This window comes from Bombina bombina, chromosome 1 (assembly GCF_027579735.1).
Source record: "Bombina bombina isolate aBomBom1 chromosome 1, aBomBom1.pri, whole genome shotgun sequence".
Lineage (NCBI taxonomy): Eukaryota > Metazoa > Chordata > Amphibia > Anura > Bombinatoridae > Bombina > Bombina bombina.
In genome coordinates this window covers 1,349,957,552-1,349,981,387 of record NC_069499.1, presented here as the reverse complement: position 1 = coordinate 1,349,981,387, position 23,836 = coordinate 1,349,957,552, and the positions used below count along the sequence as shown (strand labels likewise).

Below are 23,836 nucleotides of genomic sequence, written 5' to 3'. Positions count from 1 at the left end.
CTGTTCAGTTTACACTACTGCTGACTTAATTTTGAAACCAGATCTAATGGTATGAGTACCACAGCTTATGGTTCCACCAAGACCATATAGAGTACAGAATTTTCAAAATCCATAAGTACAGCTGACAGATGGGAACATTTGTACACTATATTTGAAGTGGTGCTCTTGGTTGAGGAAATTGGGGGAAAAGAAAAAAACATATGTCAACCTTTTAAAAGTACTTTTCTTCATCTAGCCATCTACCCAGATCATTAATGTACAATTTTGAATTCACAGAATTTTTTTTGTTTGCACATTTACAAATATGATTCTTTAAAAAGTGATCTCTTAATTTCTGCATTTTTTTTTTATCATGCATGTCACACACTGTTGATTTAGGGGATGCAATGTGCATAAATAAAGCCAATCGGATTGAACTTGATTCTGATTGGCTGATTCCATCAGCCAATCAGAATATTCCTACCTTAATTCCGATTGGCTGATAGAATCCTATCAGCCAATCGGAATTCGAGGGACGCCATCTTGGATGACGTCCCTTAAAGGAACCGTCATTCGTCGGGAGACGCAGAAAAAAGAGGATGGATCCGCGTCGGCTGCTTCAACATGGACCCGCTCCGCACCGGATGGAAGAAGATCGAAGATGCCGCTTGGATGAAGATGTTTGCCGGTCCGGATGTCCTCTTCTTGCCGGATAGGAGGAAGACTTTGGAGCCTCTTCTGGACCTCTTCAGCACCGGATGCCAGGACGGATCGGTGATACCTGGTGAGGTGAAGACAAGGTAGGAAGATCTTCAGGGGCTTAGTGTTAGGTTTATTTAAGGGGGGTTTGGGTTAGATTAGGGGTATGTGGGTGGTGGGTTGTAATGTTGGGGGGGGGTATTGTATGTTTTTTTTTACAGGCAAAAGAGCTGATTTTCTTGGGGCATGCCCCGCAAAGGGCCCTGTTCAGGGCTGGTAAGGTAAAAGAGCTTTTAACTCTATTAATTTAGAATAGGGTAGGGCATTTTTTTATTTTGGGGGTCTTTGTTATTTTATTAGGGGGCTTAGAGTAGGTGTAATTAGTTTAAAATTGTTGTAATATTTTTCTTATGTTTGTAAATATTTTTTTATTTTTTGTAACTTAGTTCTTTTTTATTTTTTGTACTTTAGTTAGTTTATGTAATTGTAGTTATTTGTAGGAATTGTATTTAATTTATTTATTGATAGTGTAGTGTTAGGTTTTATTGTAGGTAATTGTAGGTATTTTATTTAATTAATTTATTGATAGGGTAGTGTTAGGTTTAATTATAACTTAGGTTAGGATTTATTTTACAGGTAATTTTGTTATTATTTTAACTAGGTAACTATTAAATAGTTCTTAACTATTTAATAGCTATTGTACCTGGTTAAAATAATTACAAAGTTGCCTGTAAAATAAATATTAATCCTAAAATAGCTACAATGTAATTATAATTTATATTGTAGCTATATTAGGATGTATTTTACAGGTAAGTATTTAGCTTTAAATAGGAATAATTTATTTAATAAGAGTTAATTTATTTCGTTAGATTTAAATTATATTTAAGTTAGGGGGGTGTTAGTGTTAGGGTTAGACTTAGCTTTAGGGGTTAATCCATTTATTAGAGTAGCGGTGAGCTCCGGTCGTCAGATTAGGGGTTAATAATTGAAGTTAGGTGTCGGCGATGTTAGGGAGGGCAGATTAGGGGTTAATACTATTTATGATAGGGTTAGTGAGGTGGATTAGGGGTTAATAACTTTATTATAGTAGCGCTCAGGTCCGCTCGGCAGATTAGGGGTTAATAAGTGTAGGCAGGTGTCGGCGACGTTGAGGGGGGCAGATTAGGGGTTAATAAATATAATATAGGGGTCGGCGGTGTTAGGGGCAGCAGATTAGGGGTACATAAGGATAACGTAGGTGGCGGCGCTTTGCGGTCGGCAGATTAGGGGTTAATTATTGTAAGTAGCTGGCGGCGACGTTGTGGGGGGCAGGTTAGGGGTTAATAAATATAATACAGGGGTCGGCGGGGTTAGGGGCAGCAGATTAGGGGTACATAAGTATAACGTAGGTGGCGGTCGGCAGATTAGGGGTTAAAAAAATATAATCGAGTGGCGGCGATGTGGGGGGGCCTCGGTTTAGGGGTACATAGGTAGTTTATGGGTGTTAGTGTACTTTAGAGTACAGTAGTTAAGAGCTTTATGAACCGGCGTTAGCCCAGAAAGCTCTTAACTCCTGCTTTTTTTCTGCGGCTGGAGTTTTGTCGTTAGAGCTCTAACGCTCACTTCAGAAACGACTCTAAATACCGGAGTTAGGAAGATCCCATTGAAAAGATAGGATACGCAATTGACGTAAGGGGATCTGCGGTATGGAAAAGTCGCGGCTGAAAAGTGAGCGTTAGACCCTATTTTGAGTGACTCCAAATACCGGCGGTAGCCTAAAACCAGCGTTAGGAGCCTCTAACGCTGGTTTTCACGGCTACCGCCAAACTCTAAATCTAGGCCTTAGTTCTAAAAAGGCTGAATCAGAGACACAGGAAGGTGTTCTTAGTTTAGGAAGAGGAAGGAGTAGCGTTTCTGATCATCTGCATGGCCGCTGGCAGTTTGAGGAAAAAAGTCTTGGCTAATTTCTACCAAGGTTGACATTGATAAAACCTTTTTTTTTTAATATAAACATGCTCTATTTGTTGCATTGATTTAATTCCAATAAATAAATATTTTACATTTAGAGTCAGAGTACAAGTGGAGCATTATTTAACGCTCCCGCTCGAGCGTCGACTACGCTAGAAGTAAGCTTTTTGTGTGTGTCGGGTTGCGCTCATATTATAATTTGAAAGTAAACTGTTTTCGCTTGCGCGCTAACCTTACGAGCGCAAAAAGCCGAACTTTGAATATCGCGCGCAAGATAACATATTCCCCCATAGATGTAAATGGAGCAAAAGTGTCCAGTATTTTTGTAAACATTTTTCTGGACAGCTTGCTAAAATACTGAACTGTCCAGTTGAATACTGGACACCTGGTAACCCTGTGTGTCTTTGGCATTTTTCTAAGTACACTCATTTTTGCTCCCTCATCTCCAACACAGCTAAACTTTGATATGTAGATGCTTTTGGCTTTTTTATGTTACACACACCCAGTTTTACCATTCTGATTTCTGCTGTCTGATTGCTGTTAATAGCAATATGTTCACTCACTGGTCTGTGTTAGTGTAGGTTAGTTTTAGCTGGCATGGTCTATATAAAGTGATTTGATGTTATATGGGAAACCCATATTCACACTCAAGACTAGATGTTACCACCGCCAAAAGATACCAAGCAAACAACATAACCCAACTGACCGAACCATAAAAGTAGCCTGAGAATCCGTGGTCATCTTTATCCAACTGCTTCTCCAACAACCTCCCCCCCCCATTCTTTTCCTTCCACTTATTTATTTTTCTTTTATATACTTAGTACTTAATGAATATAAAAATAAAACCCCCCAGATGTTGACAGGTTACAACACCTGCATGTATCAGTGACTGTAATAACTTAGATGCAGCCTATGTTATGTATTTTCTTATCAGTGACTGTGACAATACTGTTTCTATCAATGTCATCATCTAATAAAAAATAAATAAATACAAATAAAAAAATAAAGTGATTTGATGAATGCCTTTGCCTAAAATAACTTAGGATAAGTGTCTTTGTATCCTGGAAAACTAAGCCTTTATCTGCCAGCTCAGATATTAACAAATATTTGGTGACAAAATTACTATGATGAACATAATACTGGCAACCAGTAAATTCAATTGTCCCATTCGCCTGCCTCTGTCTGCTACCCCACAACTGAGAGTGAGTTCCTGAACCCCCTTGGGTGCTGCTTCATTTCTCCTCCGTTCTTTGCATTGTGACATGAACTGACACTGCTTGCTAGGTTACTACCTGTCTATTGCATGTCCGTCTGGCCATTATCTAAATTATGTGTGTCCTCTGGGCCACTACCTGCACACTGTTGGTCCTGCTATTCATTTAGGGTTAGATTATGAGTGGAGAGCAATTTATCGCTCCCGCTCGTGCGTTTATTGCACTAGAAGTAAACTATTTGCGTGTGTCGGGTAGCAGTCGTATTACAAGTTGAAAGTAAAAACTTTTCACACAAGCACTAACCCGACGCACACAACAAGCCGAAGTTAGAATATTGAGACTGCATTAAAACATTACCACATAGAAGCAATGGAGCAAGAAAAGTAAAAATAAAATAAAAATAACACCCTGCTCCCATGCAAACTTGATTGAATTTTCTTGTTCGCTAACCCAATATGAAAATATGAATATTTTCACATTCAAATGTTCTTCACATAGCAGAATATGTTCTATTTATTCATATATATATATATATACATACACACACACACACAGAGAAAGCCCTGCACTCACTAGCAAGCTCTCAGCTAAGATTAAAAGCAAAAATGGAAAGGTTAGTTACCGCATCTGGCCAAATGGGACAAGCCCAGGTACCACGTCAAGGTACCAGTGAGCACCCAGGGCTGAGCATGTTGCAGGGTCATGGGATGTGTACCCGGTCCAGTCTAGGAGTGCAGTCCCCTTGCGTGTTTTGTATATGACTGGGGTGATTACATAAGCCTGTGCACCCTTCACTTGTTTCCAGTTTGTTTGGATTGAGAGCTTGCATTGTGTGGCTGTTTTAGGGTCCCAGGTTTTTGGAAAGGACCTTGACTTGGTACCTGGGCTTGTCCCATTTGGCCAGATGCGGTAGCTAACCTTTCCATTTTTGCTTTTAATCTTAGCTGAGAGCTTGCTCGTGAGTGCTGGACATCCTGTGTGTGTTGTATTAATTTGTTTTGTAATTTTCCCTTATGGTTCTTGCACCCAGACCTGTCTGGGGTTAACTGCCTGTGACTCTGGGGACAGCACAGATTCTTGTGAGTGCCAGTGAGCACCCAGGGCTGAGCATGTTGCAGGGTCATGGGATGTGTACACGGTCCGGTCTAGGAGTGCAGTCCCCTTCCGTGTTTTGTATATGACTGGGGTGATTACATAAGCCTGTGCATCCTTCGCTTGTTCCCAGTTTGTTTGGATTGAGAGCTTGCATTGTGTGGCTGTTTTAGGGTCCCAGGTTTTTGGAAAGGACCTTGACTTGGTACGTGGGCTTGTCCCATTTGGCCAGATGCGGTAGCTAACCTTTAAATTTTTGCTTTTAATCTTAGCTGAGAGCTTGCTAGTGAGTGCAGGGCTTTATCTGTGTGTTGTATTAATTTGTTTTGTAATTTCCCCTATGGTTCTTGCACCCAGACCTGTCTGGGGTTAACTGCCTGTGACTCTGGGGACAGCACAGTTTCCTGTGAGTGCCGGTGAGCACCTAGGGCTGAGTATGTTGCAGGGTCATTGGATGTGTACCCGGTCCGGTCTAGGAGTGCAGTCCCCTTCTGTGTTATAAATAAATATATATATATATATAGAACAAGAGAATCTTATTTGCGCTATAACACTAGAATAAAATGTATATCACTTTAAGAATATATACATATATGTACCATCAATAAAATCTACATAAATAAAGGTAGCTGTATGACATGTAAAAAAAAATATAGTTATTTTACAGGAAAGGGATGTATGAAAAGTCCACATATAAATACAGATCCAAGCAATGCAATACAATGTGATGGTAAAAACAAATTCATATAAATAAAACTGTTCATTGTTCCAGAGGTTTGGGCAGCTGAAACCAATATTTGTGAAGCTTCCCAGATGCTTCACCAAAGATAGATAGGGGAACAAGGACTGGGTAACTGCGCCACAAACAAATGGAAGAGAATGCAAGTATGGGGTATTAGCCCCTATAGCAAGTCACTTACTTTAAAATACCTCAATCAGTATGAGGTAAGTAGTCGCTGTAGAGAAAGTGGAGCACAGTTCCCTCTGGTACAAAAACTTCTCTCTAAATATGGGAACAGGGAATCCAGGGGTTCAGATCTGCTGTGCTTCTCCTGAAGTATGGTAGTATCCTTTGCTCACTGTACGTCTGCACTTTGGCTACTTACCTCATACTGATTGAGGTATTTTAAAGTAAGTGACTTTCTATAGGGGCTAATACCCCATACTTGCATTCTCTTCTATTTGTTTGTGGCACAGTTACCCAATCCTTGTTCTAATATATATATATATATATATATATATATATATATATATATATATATATATATACTTCAAAGATATAGATCCGCACTCTCTGGACTTGTAGCAAGTAAAATGTATTTTGTGCAGTGACGTTTCGGGGAGCCAACCGTCCCCTTCATCCAACCAAACAATGAAGGGTACGGTTGGCTCCCCGAAATGTCACTGCACAAAATAAATTATTGCTTGCTTCAAGTCCAGAGAGTGTGATTCTATACTTTGAAGTGAATATCTTTGTTCCTGACACCCTTTAATGGAACGTTTTCGGGTATATACTACCCTTCATCAGCATAACAATAGTGAAGAAAATCACACAATATATAGTGAAAAAAATCAATCAAATTCCAAACCTGTCTCACAAAGTTGTGGTGCCAAACAACAAGTGCTGGAACGCATGCTTGCGTTCCACTGTCTTGTGTACCCGGAAGTACGCTTACGTCACTTCCGGTCCTATAACACACTACGGCTCAAATTATTTTTTTTTTTTTTTTTTTTTTAAGTTTTACATTTTTTCTTTATTAAGAACAAAAAGCACATACAGTTAGATAACCAAAGAAAGAAATTACTTTTCACAAGTGCATCAAAAAAATTACATAGCATTAACATATAACAATTAGGCGTATTGCAGAGTTATATACATCTATATATATTGTAAGCAATATTTGTGCTTCTATTCAGTCAATGCGGGGAGTCTACAATGTACCTAGAAGTCACGGATAGCGGAGTATAACTCCAGAGTCGTAGTGATAGGGTTGAAGTGACCGTTGTAATGACGTTTCTCAATTACTTTGTCGGTCTGTATTTTAACATGGTCATTCAGTGGCATTGGGAGTAAGGGGTAGGTTATAGGGTTAGTAGGGAGGGAGTCATCACATGGGAGGGGGAGGGGAAGTTCAGGTGAGAAGAGGTGAGGAGAGGGGAAGGGGTTAGGGTAAAGAACGCGGTAGTGGAGATGGAGACATGAAGAGAGTGAGTGGGGGAGAAAGGGGAGAGGGAAAAAAAACAAAAAAAAAAAACCAAAGGGGGGTAAAACTACTTGTGCGCGGTATCTCCTGTCCCAACTGCCTAGGGAGAGGGAAAGCGGTACGGGAGTCCGTATGGGTCTACTGGATCTGAATCCAGTCACCCCAAATTGCCCAGTAAACTTCCATTCGCTCTAACGAGCTATATGCAAATTTTTCCATGTTGGCTAAGTATTGTATTACCTCACATACTTCCAAAATCGTGGGTGAGGTAACCTGTTTCCAGGCTCTAGCAATGCAAAGTTTGGTGGCTGCCATCACATAGATCACCAGTTGCTTGCTACATTTGGGGAGAGTATTATCCATGATGTGGAAGAGTGCCACCCTTGGCGTTAGCTGTATAGTCAGATTCATAGAATGCAAGAGTGTCTCAACATCTTTCCATAGGTCCTTTATTTTAGGACATGACCACCATATATGGGAATTGGAGCCTACCCTTCCGCACGATCTCCAGCAATCGGGAGATACATTAGGAAACATTCTCGACAGTTTGGTGGGCACTCTGTACCATTGTAGCATTAGTTTCATATAACTTTCGAAGATCGTTATACAATGGATCGTTTTTTTTGTCAGTTCAATCGCTGCTTTCAGCTCTATATCTGATATGATTAAAGCCAACTCCTTGCACCACATTTTGATTTGGCTTGGGAGGCCTTCTGAGTGATCTTGTAGCATGGCTTTGTAGTGGAATGTGAGGGGTTTCCACGTCCCCATCTCAAGCAGCCATCTTTCTTCCCATTTAGAATGGGGTCTGAGAGTCTGAGTGCCAAATTTCCAGGAACGAAGTAAGCTGAGTACCCTGCAGCACTCAAAGTAGAGCCATAAAGGAGAACCGCTTAGTAAGTTGAGTACTTGATGGACTGTCATAAGTTTACCGTTTGAAAACAGATGTTCCACCATGTCTATGTTGTGTTGTATCCAAAACTCAAGATGGATATTCGGTAGGTCCCAGAGAAGACCCCTTATCTGGTGAATCGGTGAGGGATGTGGGGCAATCTCCTTATGATGTCTAAGTTCATGCCACATTTTGATATTTTGTTGTACTATGGGGTTAGGAACTCTATCTACCAGCTGCTTGTGTTCATGAACCCAGAGAATACTTGGTAAGTCTAGGCCTTCAGGTAGGTGTAGTTCCTCTATTTTGAACCATTTCGGTTCCTCTCTAGTCGGGCCCCAAGCCGTGATCTGTGATAGTCTAGCGGCTTCATAGTAAAGGAATATATTTGGAAAAGCTACTCCACCTTTGGAGAACTCTCTCTGCATGGTTTTGTAGCCAATCCTAGGCATCTTTTTCCCCCATACATACTTAGAGAAAATTCGGTGAATTTGTTGTAATGTGCCATGCGGGATGTTCAATGGGAGACATCGGAATAGGTACAGCGCTTTAGGAAGCAGTGACATTTTCACCGTGGCGATACGGCCCATCCAAGAGATTTCTCTGAAATCCCATCTGTGTGTTAAGGATCGTAACTCAATGATGAGGGCGTCAAAGTTTAAAGAGAGGATGACGTCTAAGTCTGCACTTAAGTGAACACCTAGATGTTTGAGGGACGTTGTAGACCAGTGAAAGTCATACGTTTCACGTAGGCTCAGGAGTTGGTCTTCGGGCAAGTTAATACTGTATGCCTCTGTTTTTGAGACGTTTATCTTGTAATAGCTCAGAAGGCTAAACTGTTCTAGGGCAGTGAAAACTGCCGGGACTGAACTTTGGGGGTTTGTGAGAAAGAGAGTAACGTCGTCCGCATACAGAGCAATCTTTTCCTGACTAGTGCTTACTGGTAATCCCTCAATGACAGGCGACATCCGAATCAGTTCTGCCAATGGTTCCATGACCAGGGCAAATAGCAAGGGGGATAATGGACAGCCTTGCCTGGTACCATTAGAAATATTGAAGGGAGGAGAGCAGAAGCCCAACCCTCTTACTCTGGCACTTGGATTAGAGTACAAGACTTTGATCATGGTTATGGCTTCGGGTGGGAAGTCAAACGTGTCCAAGACTCTCCACATATACTCCCATCTGACCCTGTCAAACGCTTTTTCAGCGTCTAGTGACAGGGCCAGAAGGGGGACAGCTCGTCTCTTCGCCTCGGAAAAGACGGAAATCAGTCGTCTTGTATTGTCCGGGCCCTGCCGGCCGTTCACGAATCCGACCTGGTCTGTGTTGATTAATCCCGGCAGCAAGGGAGACAGCCTTTCCGCGAGAATTTTAGAATATAATTTTGTGTCTACATTAATAAGTGAAATGGGACGGAAATTGCCACAAAGGGTCGGGTCTTTACCCGGCTTTGGGATCGCAACTATAGTTGCTTCAAGATATTCTTGTAGTATCTGTCCTTCAGTTCTGATTTCGTTGTACGCTTGACAGAGTACAGGTTTGAGTTGCGTTTGTAATTTTTTGTACAATTGCCCCGGAAACCCATCCGGGCCCGGGGCTTTATCAGTCTTCAACTGTTTAATTGCTATTCCGAGTTCCATTTCAGTAATAGGTTCAGTTAGCTTAACCTTGTCTTCCTCTGAGAGTTTGGGTAGGCCTAGTCTCTGTAAGAAGGAGGAGATATCCGGAGGAGACATCACTCTGGGTGTCTCATGAGAGTTGATGTTGTACAGGCGTTCATAAAAGTCGGCAAAAGCCTTTCCTATGTCTTCAGGAGCATGTACTTTTTGACCTTCAAGGACGAGGTATGGTATTCGGGAGCTAGCTAGTTTCTGCTTCAGTTTATTTGCAAGCATCGAGCCTGCTTTGTTGCTTTTTGAGTACATAATCATTTTGAATCTCGAAAGGGCTCGCTTAAATTTTTCCACTTCCAGGTTTTTAATCTGTGATTTCAAATTCAAAATCTCAGTGGATAGGCTAGCTGTAGGCATTAGTTTGTTTTGCCTTTCTTTCGCCCGTAGGTCGCAAGTGAGCTTGCCTAGCGGGGCCCCCCATTTTTTTTTGATATTCGATGCCTTTGCAATACAGAATCCCCTGATGTACGCCTTTAATGCTGCCCACCTGATTTGGTGAGAAGTCTGATTGGGTCTGTTAGTGTCTAAGAATTCCTCGACCTTGTCGACCAATTCTGTGACAAAAGAGATGTCCTCCCAGAGAAACCTCGGGAGCCTCCATGACGGTCTAGCCAGTACGGATCTCTCAATGTCAATAGACATTGTAACAGCGTCATGATCTGACCATGGACAGCTGCATATGCTAGAGTTTGTGATGTTGTTCATAGACCAGGAGTCGACAAAGAAGTAGTCCAATCTCGAGTATGACCGGTGAGGGGGAGAAAAATACGTGTAATCTCGTGAGTCAGGGTGACATGCCCTCCACACATCATAGAGCTCAGACTGGTATATCAGGTTTTGAAATTTAGGAGCTGTAGACCTAGAGTAGTTGTCTAAAACTCTATCTTTCGGGAGTTTTTTGTCCGTATGGGGGTCCCAGACTAGATTAAAATCTCCTCCTAAAATTAATGTGCCTTGCTTCAGGCCATCGATAAGATGCAGCATTGTGCGGAGGAAGGTTATCTGACCTTGGTTAGGGGCATACAAATTTACTAGAGTGAAGAGGTGTGAATTCAGTCTGCAAACCACCAAAAGAAACCTCCCCTCCGGATCCATTTCTATATGTTGTGGTTGAAATGCAACTCTTGCACTGATGCAAATTGAGACACCTCTGGTTTTTTCATGGTAGGTCGAATTAAGGACCACCGGAAAGTGTCTAGATTTCAATATTGGAGTATTAGTTGAAGACCAATGCGTCTCCTGAAGGAAGGAAACATCACACTGGAGCTTCCTTAAGTAAGTTTGTACCATGCTTCGCTTCTCTGGCGAGTTAAGTCCCTTCGTGTTGAGGGAGACAAATTTAAGACCAGGGTTCATCGCGAAAGAAAAGAAAAAAAAAAAAAAAAAAAAAAAAAAGGGGGGGGATCTAAAGGGTGAGGAAGGAGGAAGAAGGGAAGTTAAATAGCCGTTGTTAGTAGTCTGAGAGCAGTAACGAGTGTGTGCTGGTGGTTATCGTCTGTTTATAAGTTATGAAAATATGAAAAGTAGGTCACTTAGTGAGTGCGATTGAATCTGTGTTCTTGTGCTTACTTTCGGTAAGCTATGGTGTTACCCTTGGGGGGGGGGTGGAGAGATACAGTCCTACGACTGCATTAACCAATGTCCAAAAGAGTAAGAAAAAAGAGAATGAAAAACTGAAAATCGGGGAGAGGAGCGAGGAGATGGGGTTCGGGCCGAGGCAAAGTCTGTAAGCAGGGGGGGGGGGGGGGGGGGGGGGGAGGGGGAAGGAGAAACAGTAATGTGCATCGCTTCCCTGATGAGCAGGGTCAATTCTATGTATATTTATCGAGGTGTAACTGTATAAATTAGTATCATTCTATAGGTCATGAGGAAAGAAGAAAAAGGTGGTCCTGTATAGGATTTAACCGTAAATGATTAAAAGTGCAGATGTCAAGGAGAGAAAAGTGAGATATTAATGGTTCAGTGTGCTGTCCTGATGGTCATGTAAAAACTTTATCTGATCAAAACAATATCTTTCAATCATAAATGCGAGAGAAATTGGTGAAAGATCACAGTAATCATAATAGCTTCAGTCTGTGTAATTAGAACCTACCAACTATATTTTAGCACATAATGGTATCTTTATTGCCTAGGTTAGGTGTTTCTGTTCTGATCTAACATCTGGTATGGGTCATAGTAGCTTCACTCTGTATAACCAAAACCTGCCAACTACATTTAAGTGCATAGTGGCATCCTAATTGCCAAGGTCAGGTGTTTCTGTTCTGGTCTCGCATCTCTTATGTGGGTTATCTATTGATATTTAGGCTAATCTATACTCACCGGTGCAAAACTAATATATCTTAATTAATAATTAACTCATATAAACAATAGAGAACTAGAGGGGATCTAGTAAAGCCTTTTTGTCAGATATGCTTAGGACTTGTCTTATAGCATTTACTTTAGGACTCAATAAGTTATGCCTTATCAAGCGAGACTCTCCGACTGAGGCTAACAGGCTCTAGTCATGTGGTGAAACAAATCCTTCCTATCACATCCATCTTAACATACCCATTCGCATGTTCAACGGCTTATGTGTCTCTATTAGTACCTAGTGGGTGTATGCTAGGTTTGAATGTAATTGTAGGGTACTATGGGCTGAGAGCTATTAAAGCAAGTATGAGTGTCTAGGGAATAGGGTGCGGCAGTTAAGGTCCTGGGAAATGATACGTACTTTGGAACAGAGATAGTAATGTTTTATCTCTTGTAGAGACTGTTAGGTTGGTTAGGAATTACCTGTCTCAAATCTCTAGACAAATGTAACATATAATAAACATAGGGCTTGTGAGTTATGATAAACAGTGCATATAATCAGTGTCAAGAGTAGCACATAATAACTGTAAACATTGCAAGAGAAAGAAAAAATTCAAGCATTTTCGTTATCAGCAATGGGGCAAAATGGGATAGTCTCTTATTGCGTGTCCATATCTTTGCAGCGTATCCCCATATATATCTTCCATATAGGATTCATTGAAGTTTGCAACAAGTAACAGAGATGATAAGAAATAAACCTAAGCATTGCTAGAAAGGTATGTATTACTCTGACATTTTCACAGTCGAAGCCAAACCAGGAGGATGAATCCTGAGGCAGATGGTCTCTTATGACAGTACATGTAATCAATATCAAGAGTAACACATGAAAACTGTAAACACAGATAAAGAATAAACCTAAGCATTGCAAGAAAGGTATGTATTACTCTGACATTTTCACAGTCAATGCCAAAGCAGGAGGATGAGTCCTGAGGCAGAAAGTCTCTTATGACAGTACATGCAATCAATATCAAGAGTAACACATAAGGACTGTAAACACTGCAAACAATAAAAAGAATTCTAGCATTTACATTATCAGCAATAGGAAATCTAAGCATTACAAGAAAGGTATGTAGTACTCAGATATTTTCACAGTTAAAGCCGAGTCAGGAGCATGGTTCCTGAGGTAGGAAGTCTCTTATAATATATATGTGCCCATGAAACTTATCTTCAATCAGGATCCAATGTCTCTAGTCCTGTAGTTTAACATTCCCCCTTTCATAACAGTTGCATAACTAGGGAGCAAATAAAACATCCCCCCTGCAAAACGATATAACAAAAAACATTTAGTAGCAAAGGATATACTTATCAGTCTTCATCTCCTGAGGATTCTTCTACCCTATCTGATGATAGTTGCTGAGGTGCTAAGTTCTGTCTTTTAGAAGGGGTACTTCTCTGAGCAAGGGGCCTCCATTCAAATGCAGATGGTCTTAGGATAGAGGAGGGGGTAGTGTTGAGTTCCATATCCTGAGGGATAAGGGAGCTATTTTCTCCAAATTGGTTGGGGAACTTGGTCCATCCCTTGAGAAGGAAGAGGCCTTTGTCTGGGGTATCCGCTGTGTAGAATCGTCCATCTTTTTGAATCAGAAGTTTAGTAGGGTATCCCCACCTATATTTAATTCCCATCTGTCTCAATGTCTTTGTCACTTCACGGAATGTGCCTCTCTTTTGCATCGTAAATTGAGACAGATCTGGAAATATTTGTATAGAGGCAAATTTGGCTGGTAGAGTGGGGCGAAGAAACATGGCTCTAAGAATTTGTTCTTTGTATGTGAAGTAGTGGAATCTGGCAATCACATCCCTTGGTTTCTCTGCTGAGACATTCCTCCCCCTGGGGAGTCTGTGCGCTCTGTCTATCAGGGTCTCGTTGGGGAAACCTGGAGGGTGGAGTATTTCACACAGTTCAAGAAGGTATTTGCCAAGATCAGTTGGGGTAATCTCTTCAGGTACCCCTCTAAATCTTAAGTTGTTCCTGCGGGAGCGATCTTCCATATCCGCCATCTTGGCTTCAACCGTGTCTAGCATGTCCACTAGAACTTGAGAGTGGTTAGCCAAGTTTCCCTGTTCAACTGTTAAGTCCTCTTGTTTTTTTTCCAGGACATCAATGCGTTCACTAATAACGCCAATATCTCGCCTGAGGTCTGCCGTGGAGCTCTTAATAGCTTTTGTAAGGGAATCTTGGAGAGAATTCATCCTCTGAGTAAGGGTAGTGACAATATCTGAGGCTACAGAGTCAGGGATACTGCTCTCAATGTTAGCAGCTTCGGCCATATCACAGCCGTTTCCTAGCAATTGCTGTGGAGTGTCAGGGTCGGTTGCAGGTTTTCCCAGAGTAGGTTTGACTTTAAAGTGGTCTACCACCGATTTCCTATACTCTGAGGGATTAGCGGTTTTTCTTCTAGACCCTTGTGGCATGATAAAGGAAGTGGGGGTTCAGTAGAAGTACTCCAATATGAAATGATATGATTGGGTAGAGATCTCTTAGTTTCTTAGATCATATTCCTTTATGTTCCATTTTATGCCTCGGCCCTAAGGACCCCTGTCTCCTAGTGCATGTTGTGAGCCATGTGGATCGACTAGTTTAAGATTAGAACCGGCATATGGTTGTACTTCACCCAGTGGCGGCTTATAGTGAGAGCCTCCTTTGTTTCAAGCAGTTTCAGGATGAGGAAAAAGCAATTAACAGAGTTAAGCCTTCTGCAACCACTGTCTCCCCCCCGGGGATATGCCTCCTATCAGCGAAGTCGGTAAAAGGTTGGGGGGTATGACCTACAGGTACCCCGCTCCTGCAGGAAAGGGTGGGGGGGGGACTAGTGAAGAGCAGTTATAATAAGGATAGTAAGTAGTGCCGGGCCCTTATTGTGGTCAGTAGGTACTGAGAATTCTGGTAGTGCGGGCTTCTGAGGGGCTGCAAGTAAGCATGAGGGAGAAGTGAGCTGCAGCGAACTTCAGAGGTGTCCAGGGTATATAGGGCCGTGACAGTGTTAAAAAGCCGCTGTGAAAAAGTCTGTGTGAGCAACGGCCTGTGGACTGTATCTTAGAGGGGGGTAATATACATAGCGATTTGGATACAATAGTCACAGTCTATGTGTTTCTTATAGGAGCCGCAAGGAACTCACTACTTACAGGTCGCCACGTGGGATGCTGCGGGGGTCACTATATCTGCCAAAGTGGAAAAAAGTAGAATCCAGTCGGTGCTTCCCCTCTCTCCTAGGGTTATTGTAGGTCCGGTAAGTCTACAAGGTGTATTGTTGCCACCAGGTACACTTCCATTTCTTCAGGCCTGGTATCGAGTGCCGGTGTAGGCCGCAGCCGCGGTCTTTCCTGGGAAGCGGTCCGGTTCTCCTGGGCAGTCTAATTTTGCGGCCAAAATTGACTGAAAAATCGGACAGGGATCTGCTCCGGGTAGTGTCACTAGTTGCCCCAGGTGGTTTGTGAGCAAATTCGCTAGGTGTATCTAGCTAAAAAAGGCTAAAACACCGCTTTTGCAAGGAGAGCTCAGTCACTACACGTCTTGCTAGTTATGCTGCTGGCTCCGCCCCCCCACGGCTCAAATTATTTATCAACTTAAAGAAAAAAGTTACATTTGGACTCAAACAGAAAACTCAACAAACTGATTATACTTGCCCTGTGTGCTATAACAAATATATGTGTAGTCAATTATGACGGCTTGTTTGTAAAGAGCGTTGGAAACCATGGCAAATATATATATGTATATATATAATTATATATAGGAATTGTATGACTTGTTTTACCTCAATAAAAAAAATATATATAAAAAAAAATTATTTATATATAGGAATAGATACCGATATATATAAGAATATCTATTTATAAATATTTAGAACATATTCCCTTATGTGAAGAATATTGGAATGTGAAATATTTACAATACATACATATTTAAACACTTTATTAAAAATGAATATAGCATAAATATGATTTTACATGTTTTCATCTAGTTGACTGCAAGAGGCTCCAATGCACATACACACACACATATATATATATATATATATATATATATATATATATATATATATATATATATGACTATATATGTGTACATATGTATTCATGTGCTTATATGTGTATATAAGTCTGTACATACATACACATATAAATACATAAATACATATGTACACACATATGCATGCGCATATATATATATATATATATATATATATATATATATATATATATACACTCACACATACATATTTAGACATGTGTATTTATGAATCTCTATGTTAAAGCCCTATGCAGTCCTTTTTCTTTTACCTGAGACCTCATATCTTTGAACCTTTATAACTTTTTTGTGCAATATGTTTTATTAATAATTTTATCAGACAGTTATTATGATTGTAACTGTACATTAGATGTATTTTTTACACTTTTTTGTCTCGCGTAACAGTTAACCTGAGCTCTGAAGAAGCGTTAACCTTGCAAGCGTAAATCGCTCTTGCGCAAAATAGTTAGTGCACCACTCATTATCTAGCCCTTAGTGTATCATGCTAGCCAAAATCATAGGGTTTCATACTATTACATAAACTTGAGACACCTTTGTTGATTAAAGCCCTGTGTCCTCTCTGTATCTGTAGCCTACATTCCGTGGAGCCCTAACAGGGGCCACTTTGTTTGTTGTTTGGTCAGATTATAATTTGGGATAAATAACAGCAGGATTCTTTAGTATCAAGATTTTAAAACTGTTTCTATATTTCCATCTAGTTTGAACCCCTAGAGGCCAGCCAACCACTTTTTGATTTGTTTCCAATGTATTCTTTTTTTTTAAAGTGAAGCTTATACCTCAGTCAGACCTAAGCTTACTAGAGTTGCCAAAAATCTTCTAATTAGAGAATAAAAAAATAATAAGCTCCTCGTATGGAATGGGGGCAGAAACATCTCAGGTATATCTGATTAGCTGCCTCCTGCACATATAAAAAGGAACCTTAGGGTGCTGTTTCTTTGATTTGTTCTTCTCAAACACACTATTGGCTATCTAGACAATTTTGTTAGGCAGTAAAGTCATAACCACAGACATAGCTGAGTACGTCACAAGTGTCTCAGTTTCAACTGTAGAACAAATTGCAATGCTATTTGTGTATCTGTAGCACGCTGTACCATTTGTCCAAAGCAAGTGCGCCAATGCTGCGAGCAAAACACAAGCTGGAATCCCAGCTTTCACCCAATTTTAATTACTCATGTCAAGCACACTCTGTAGGAACACAACCTTCTTTGTTAATTGTAAAATGTGTTCTGAAAGTCGGCATATCTCTTGTGTTAAATGGACATGAAAAATGAATTATCTGAGGCTTGCAAAATAATAAAAAGATAACGAAAATCTAGTTAGAGACTATTGTTGTACCCCTGGAACCCACTAGATAATGGGAGCGAGCTCTAGAGGATACAAAATGACACATTATGACTTGCTTTATTACTATCCTTTGGTGTAACAATAAAGCAAGATACATTGTGTGCCCACAAACAATATACAATGTGACAATGTGAGTCCTGTATTTCCTTATGAATGTTTTCATTTATCTTGAATTTTGTACAATTTGAAACATCCTCTATTAAATTAACGTTATAGTCAAAGTGTAAAGGCTTATATTACAAATGGAGCACAATCGTTACTGCCAGAAGTGCAAATGTGATTGCAAGGTTGCAATATTTTTACAGCTGGAACCGATATAACAAGTCAATAGTGAAAAAAAAATACAGTGATATTGCTTGCACAAGCTTGCGGTGACTAATTCTTCCCATACTTTCCATGACAAGCGGAAAGTGGAAACTCACGCTCCTTTTACAAATCCATGGTTAATCCTTGTACATGAGGGATAATAACACCAATGTGCAAATATTAACCAAAGTGAAAAGTAATTGTGACTGTTCATAGAGGACATCATAAACCACAAAACCGACCTCATAGGTTTCACACTTTTGTAAGACATTTTACAATGAACTTTGCTTTTGTGCATAAACATCACACACTGATGCCATTTTTAGATTTACTTAAAGGGACAGTGTACTATAAAATTGTTTTCCCATTGATGTGTTTAAAATGACTTGTAATACCAGATGTAGAGTTTAAAACGTATGGTAAATTGCTTCTTTAGCTGTATTGTAAACAAATGAGCTGTCTATGCTAATTGACACCACAACCCAATTGCAGGAACACTGTTACAGGGAGAAATTACAGTTTTGAAAGAATAAAGTGTCTCATTGATTTAAGTGGTAAAAATAGAAATGGCACCTTTTTTAAAAAAACAGAGAAATGTTTCAAAGCTCACTATTGTAAAAGGGAAAAGCAACAGCAAGTTTTTAATGCAATATATTAATATCCTGTTTCAAAAGTTATAAAATGAAACAGTTTTTTTTTTATAATATTAGAAAAAATGTATAATGATCAATTTTACAGTATAATGTATATACATTCCACATCATACACATATATACTGTATAATCATAATGTCCCAATTCAAATGTCTAAATAATTCATCTACAAGTTTTGCTATTCTTTTGGAAAAGAAAAGTTTAATTTCACACATGTAAATATCATTTGTAATTTCACGCTGTACATCAACGCCCCAGTGAGACTGGGTTGCATTCATTGAAATTCTGAACCCTGACACTGCCGTACTGCACATTTAGGGCTAGATTACAAGTGGAGTGCTAATTTATTGCACGCCTGCAAATGTGCAAAGTTTGCGGGCACACAATAAATAACCAGCCATTACAAGGGGCTGGTTATTGCTACAGCGAGCTTGCGGTAGCAATTAGCGCTTATAAATTAACCAGAGATCAGATATCTGGTTAATTTTATAAATGTGCCCCAAATGCCCCCAGAATACAGTGTAGTGTATTTTATTAAAAATTAAAAAGTGTAGCATTTTAATTTTTTAATAAAATAACTGCACTAGGCAGTATTTTGGGGGTTAAGTTGGCAGGAGTGGGTTGTTAGCAATTAAAACGGCACTGCGTGTTCCCAGTAAATACACACATACAGGTACAGCGGGTTAGAGACCAGAGCCCCGCTGTAAAGTGAAAACCGCTTTAAAGTGAAACAAGGCAGTTTTAGCTTTCTTTTCACTTTTCACTTGCCAGTGTGTTTAAAGACTTGAAAACATGTTTGAACTAATATATATTAGGGGTGCAATAGTGCTATGTTTAACACTAGCACAGCACAGTATTCAATTAGTATTCAATAAAAACTATACCTGTAAAATAGTGACAATTACTATAGTAAAATTTGCTATACTATAACACTGACACAGATTGCACTGTAATGCTGTAAACAGAATGAACTGTGCATAACAAAATGGTGCCAGTCACTTTTCTCACAATCTCACGATGATCACAGCACTGTTTCAAATTCCTTGGAGGTTGAACTTCAGCTCCACAAAGTGCTGTATTAGCGAAGCGTTGTAAAGTGAGGTATACCTGTAATGCTTATATACATATATATTTATGTGTTAATATGTGTATATACACATATTAACACATAAATATATATGCATATAATCATATATATATTTACAATTTGCTGCCATCTCTGCGAGACTTACCACCTTTGCTGTGCCAGTTCTCATGCCGTGTCTCACAGCATGAGAACGAGGCTCCCATTGGAGCCTATGGAAGCGCCCTCTCGTGAGTGCAATGCTTCCCATCAATGCGAACATGAGCTTGCGTTCGCATTGTTGTGAACTAGTAATACCAGCGCACATTAGCGTGCGCTGGTATTGATCGCTTTCACAAGAGCTATATTTTGCGCTTCATTTGTAATCTGGCCCTTATTGCTTAATATGTGAAGAAGCTCATATATGTCCCTAATGCGTCGTATAGAAGATAAACTAAACTCAAGACGTTTTTCAAGGTGTTTGTCTGTACTTAAATGTTTTTTAAAACACGCATTTTGTTTGCAGAACTTTGCAAAACAATGCGTCATTTTTACTGCATATATAGAAAATGGCTTTAATGTCCCTTAGACCGCATAATAAAAAAATGCTTCACTTAGAAGTCAAAGCCTTTCAGCAATAATTTATAATGAAGTATTATAAAAAATGTGTAAGCTTTACAGATTTCTCCTTCCACTGCTCTTTGTTAACGTTTTTAAGTGACTATAACAGGCTGTTCGATTACTGCTTCTCATTAATAAAGGCATATACACAACATATTACTTACGTTAAACTGATAGATAATAACCCTCTTAATAGAGTACTAACTGCTAATAAATATGAAATAAAATGCCCTCATTATGGTTTAAAATGTTTCACTGTGTTCCTAAAAGAATATGGGGACATGAATCTTATTCCTTGCTGGGTTATTATATTTATCTTGCTTTGTATAAGCCAGGAATCACACTATATTACTAATGTTATCTGTCGCTTTCCTACAGAAATGCATCAGTCGCGGGGAACTGCAAGTCTCACTGTCTTACCAACCTGTGGCACAGAGAATGACAGTCGTGGTTCAGAAAGCCAAACACCTGCCGAGGATGGATATCAGTGGCCTCTCAGGTAGCAGCTATTTATCCATCTCCCTCCCCCAAGGAAACTGTTTGCTGCAGTATGACTGTAATGACCTATAAGCTTATAGAACATTTTATGTAATAAGACCCAAGACTGGTTTATTATTTTTTAAGGCCTAGATTACAAGTGGAGTGCAAAAATATTAGTGCTGTTGTGCGTTAACATTGCTTGAGCACAGTCAGTAGCGAATCTATTTCTTTCATGTAATTAACAAGAGTCCATGAGCTAGTGACGTATGGGATATACATTCCTACCAGGAGGGGCAAAGTTTCCCAAACCTTAAAATGCCTATAAATACACCCCTCACCACACCCACAAATCAGTTTTACAAACTTTGCCTCCAAGGGAGGTGGTGAAGTAAGTTTGTGCTAGATTCTACGTTGATATGCGCTCCGCAGCAAGTTGGAGCCCGGTTTTCCTCTCAGCGTACAGTGAATGTCAGAGGGATGTGAGGAGAGTATTGCCTATTGAATGCAGTGATCTCCTTCTACGGGGTCTATTTCATAAGGTTCTCTGTTATCGGTCGTAGAGATTCATCTCTTACCTCAATTTTCAGATCGACGATATACTCTTATATTTACCATTTCCTCTACTGATTCTCGTTTCAGTACTGGTTTGGCTTTCTACAAACATGTAGATGAGTGTCCTGGGGTAAGTAAGTCTTATTTTCTGTGACACTCTAAGCTATGGTTGGGCACTTTATTTATAAAGTTCTAAATATATGTATTCAAACATTTATTTGCCTTGACTCAGAATGTTCAACTTTCCTTATTTCCAGACAGTCAGTTTCATATTTGGGATTATGCTTTAAATTATCATATTTTTTCTTACCTCAAAAATTTGACTTTTTTCCCTGTGGGCTGTTAGGCTCGCGGGGGCTGAAAATGCTTCATTTTATTGTGTCATTCTTGGCGCGGACTTTTTTGGCGCAAAAATTCTTTTCCGTTTCCGGCGTCATACGTGTCGCCGGAAGTTGCGTCATTTTTGACGTTATTTTGCGCCAAAAATGTCGGCGTTCCGGATGTGGCGTCATTTTTGGCGCCAAAAGCATTTAGGCGCCAAATAATGTGGGCGTCTTATTTGGCGCCAAAAAATATGGGCGTCGCTTTTGTCTCCACATTATTTCAGTCTCATTTTTCATTTGCTTCTGGTTGCTAGAAGCTTGATGTTTGGCATTTTTTTCCCATTCCTGAAACTGTCTTATAAGGAATTTGATCTATTTTGCTTTATATGTTGTTTTTTCTCTTACATATTGCAAGATGTCTCACGTTGCATCTGAGCCAGAAGATACTACAGGAAAACCACTGCCTGCTGGATCTACCAAAGCTAAGTGTATCTGCTGTAAACTTTTGGTAGCTATTCCTCCAGCTGTTGTTTGTAATAATTGTCATGACAAACTTGTTAAAGCAGATAATATTTCCTTTAGTGATGTACCATTGCCTGTTGCAGTTCCCTCAACATCTAAGGTGCAGAATGTTCCTGATAACATAAGAGATTTTGTTTCTGAATCCATAAAGAAGGCTTTGTCTGTTATTTCTCCTTCTAGTAAACGTAAAAAGTTTTTTAAATCTTCTCTCTCTACAGATGAATTTTTAAATGAACACCATCATTCTGATTCTTTGGACTCTTCTGGTTCAGAGGATTCTGTCTCAGAGATTGATGCTGATAAATCTTCATATTTATTTAAGATGGAATTTATTCGCTCTTTACTTAAAGAAGTACTAATTGCTTTAGAAATAGAGGATTCTAGTCCTCTTGATACTAATTCTATACGTTTGGATAAGGTTTTTAAAGCTCCTGCGGTTATTCCAGAAGTCTTTCCTGTTCCTAATGCTATTTCTGCAGTAATTGCTAAGGAATGGGATAAATTGGGTAATTCATTTACTCCTTCTAAACGTTTTAAGCAATTATATCCTGTTCCGCCTGACAGGTTAGAATTTTGGGACAAAATCCCTAAAGTTGATGGGGCTATTTCTACCCTTGCTAAACGTACTACCATTCCTACGTCAGATGGTACCTCGTTTAAAGATCCTTTAGATAGAAAAATTGAATCTTTTCTAAGAAAAGCTTATCTATGTTCAGGTAATCTTCTTAGACCTGCTATATCATTGGCTGATGTTGCTGCAGCTTCAACTTTTTGGTTGGAAACTCTAGCGCAACAAGTAACAAATCGTGATTCTCATGATATTATTATTCTTCTCCAGCATACTAATAATTTCATCTGTGATGCCATTTTTGATATTATTAGAGTTGATGTTAGATTTATGTCTCTGGCTATCTTAGCCAGAAGAGCTTTATGGCTTAAGACTTGGAATGCTGATATGGCTTCTAAATCAACTCTACTTTCCATTTCTTTCCAGGGAAACAAATTATTTGGTTCTCAGTTGGATTCTATTATTTCAACTGTTACTGGTGGGAAAGGAACTTTTTTACCACAGGATAAAAAGTCTAAAGGTAAAAACAGGGCTAACAATCGTTTTCGTTCCTTTCGTTTCAACAAAGAACAAAAGCCTGATCCTTCGTCCTCAGGAGCAGTTTCAGTTTGGAAACCATCTCCAGTCTGGAATAAATCCAAGCCTGCTAGAAAGGCAAAGCCTGCTTCTAAGTTCACATGAAGGTACGGCCCTCATTCCAGTTCAGCTGGTAGGGGGCAGGTTACGTTTTTTCAAAGAAATTTGGATCAATTCTGTTCACAATCTTTGGATTCAGAACATTGTTTCAGAAGGGTACAGAATTGGTTTCAAGATGAGACCTCCTGCAAAGAGATTTTTTCTTTCCCATGTCCCAGTAAATCCAGTGAAAGCTCAAGCATTTCTGAATTGTGTTTCAGATCTAGAGTTGGCTGGAGTAATTATGCCAGTTCCAGTTCCGGAACAGGGGATGGGGTTTTATTCAAATCTCTTCATTGTACCAAAGAAGGAGAATTCCTTCAGACCAGTTCTGGATCTAAAATTATTGAATCGTTATGTAAGGATACCAACGTTCAAGATGGTAACTGTAAGGACTATATTGCCTTTTGTTCAGCAAGGGAATTATATGTCCACAATAGATTTTCAGGATGCATATCTGCATATTCCAATTCATCCAGATCATTATCAGTTCCTGAGATTCTCTTTTCTAGACAAGCATTACCAATTTGTGGCTCTACCGTTTGGCCTTGCTACAGCTCCAAGAATTTTCACAAAGATTCTCGGTGCCCTTCTGTCTGTAATCAGAGAACAGGGTATTGTGGTATTTCCTTATTTGGACGATATCTTGGTAC

The 23,836-nt window shown here is 39.8% G+C and overlaps 1 protein-coding gene across 1 annotated transcript in view; it reads left to right on the top strand.

Moving 5' to 3' along the window:
- SYT11 (synaptotagmin 11) overlaps positions 1-23,836 on the top strand; it is a 75,966-nt gene that overhangs the window by 42,667 nt on the left and 9,463 nt on the right. The window contains exon 3 of the mRNA XM_053695404.1: positions 20,442-20,565. Within this exon, the coding sequence (XP_053551379.1) occupies positions 20,442-20,565 (124 nt within the window). The remainder of the gene's footprint in view (positions 1-20,441; positions 20,566-23,836) is intronic.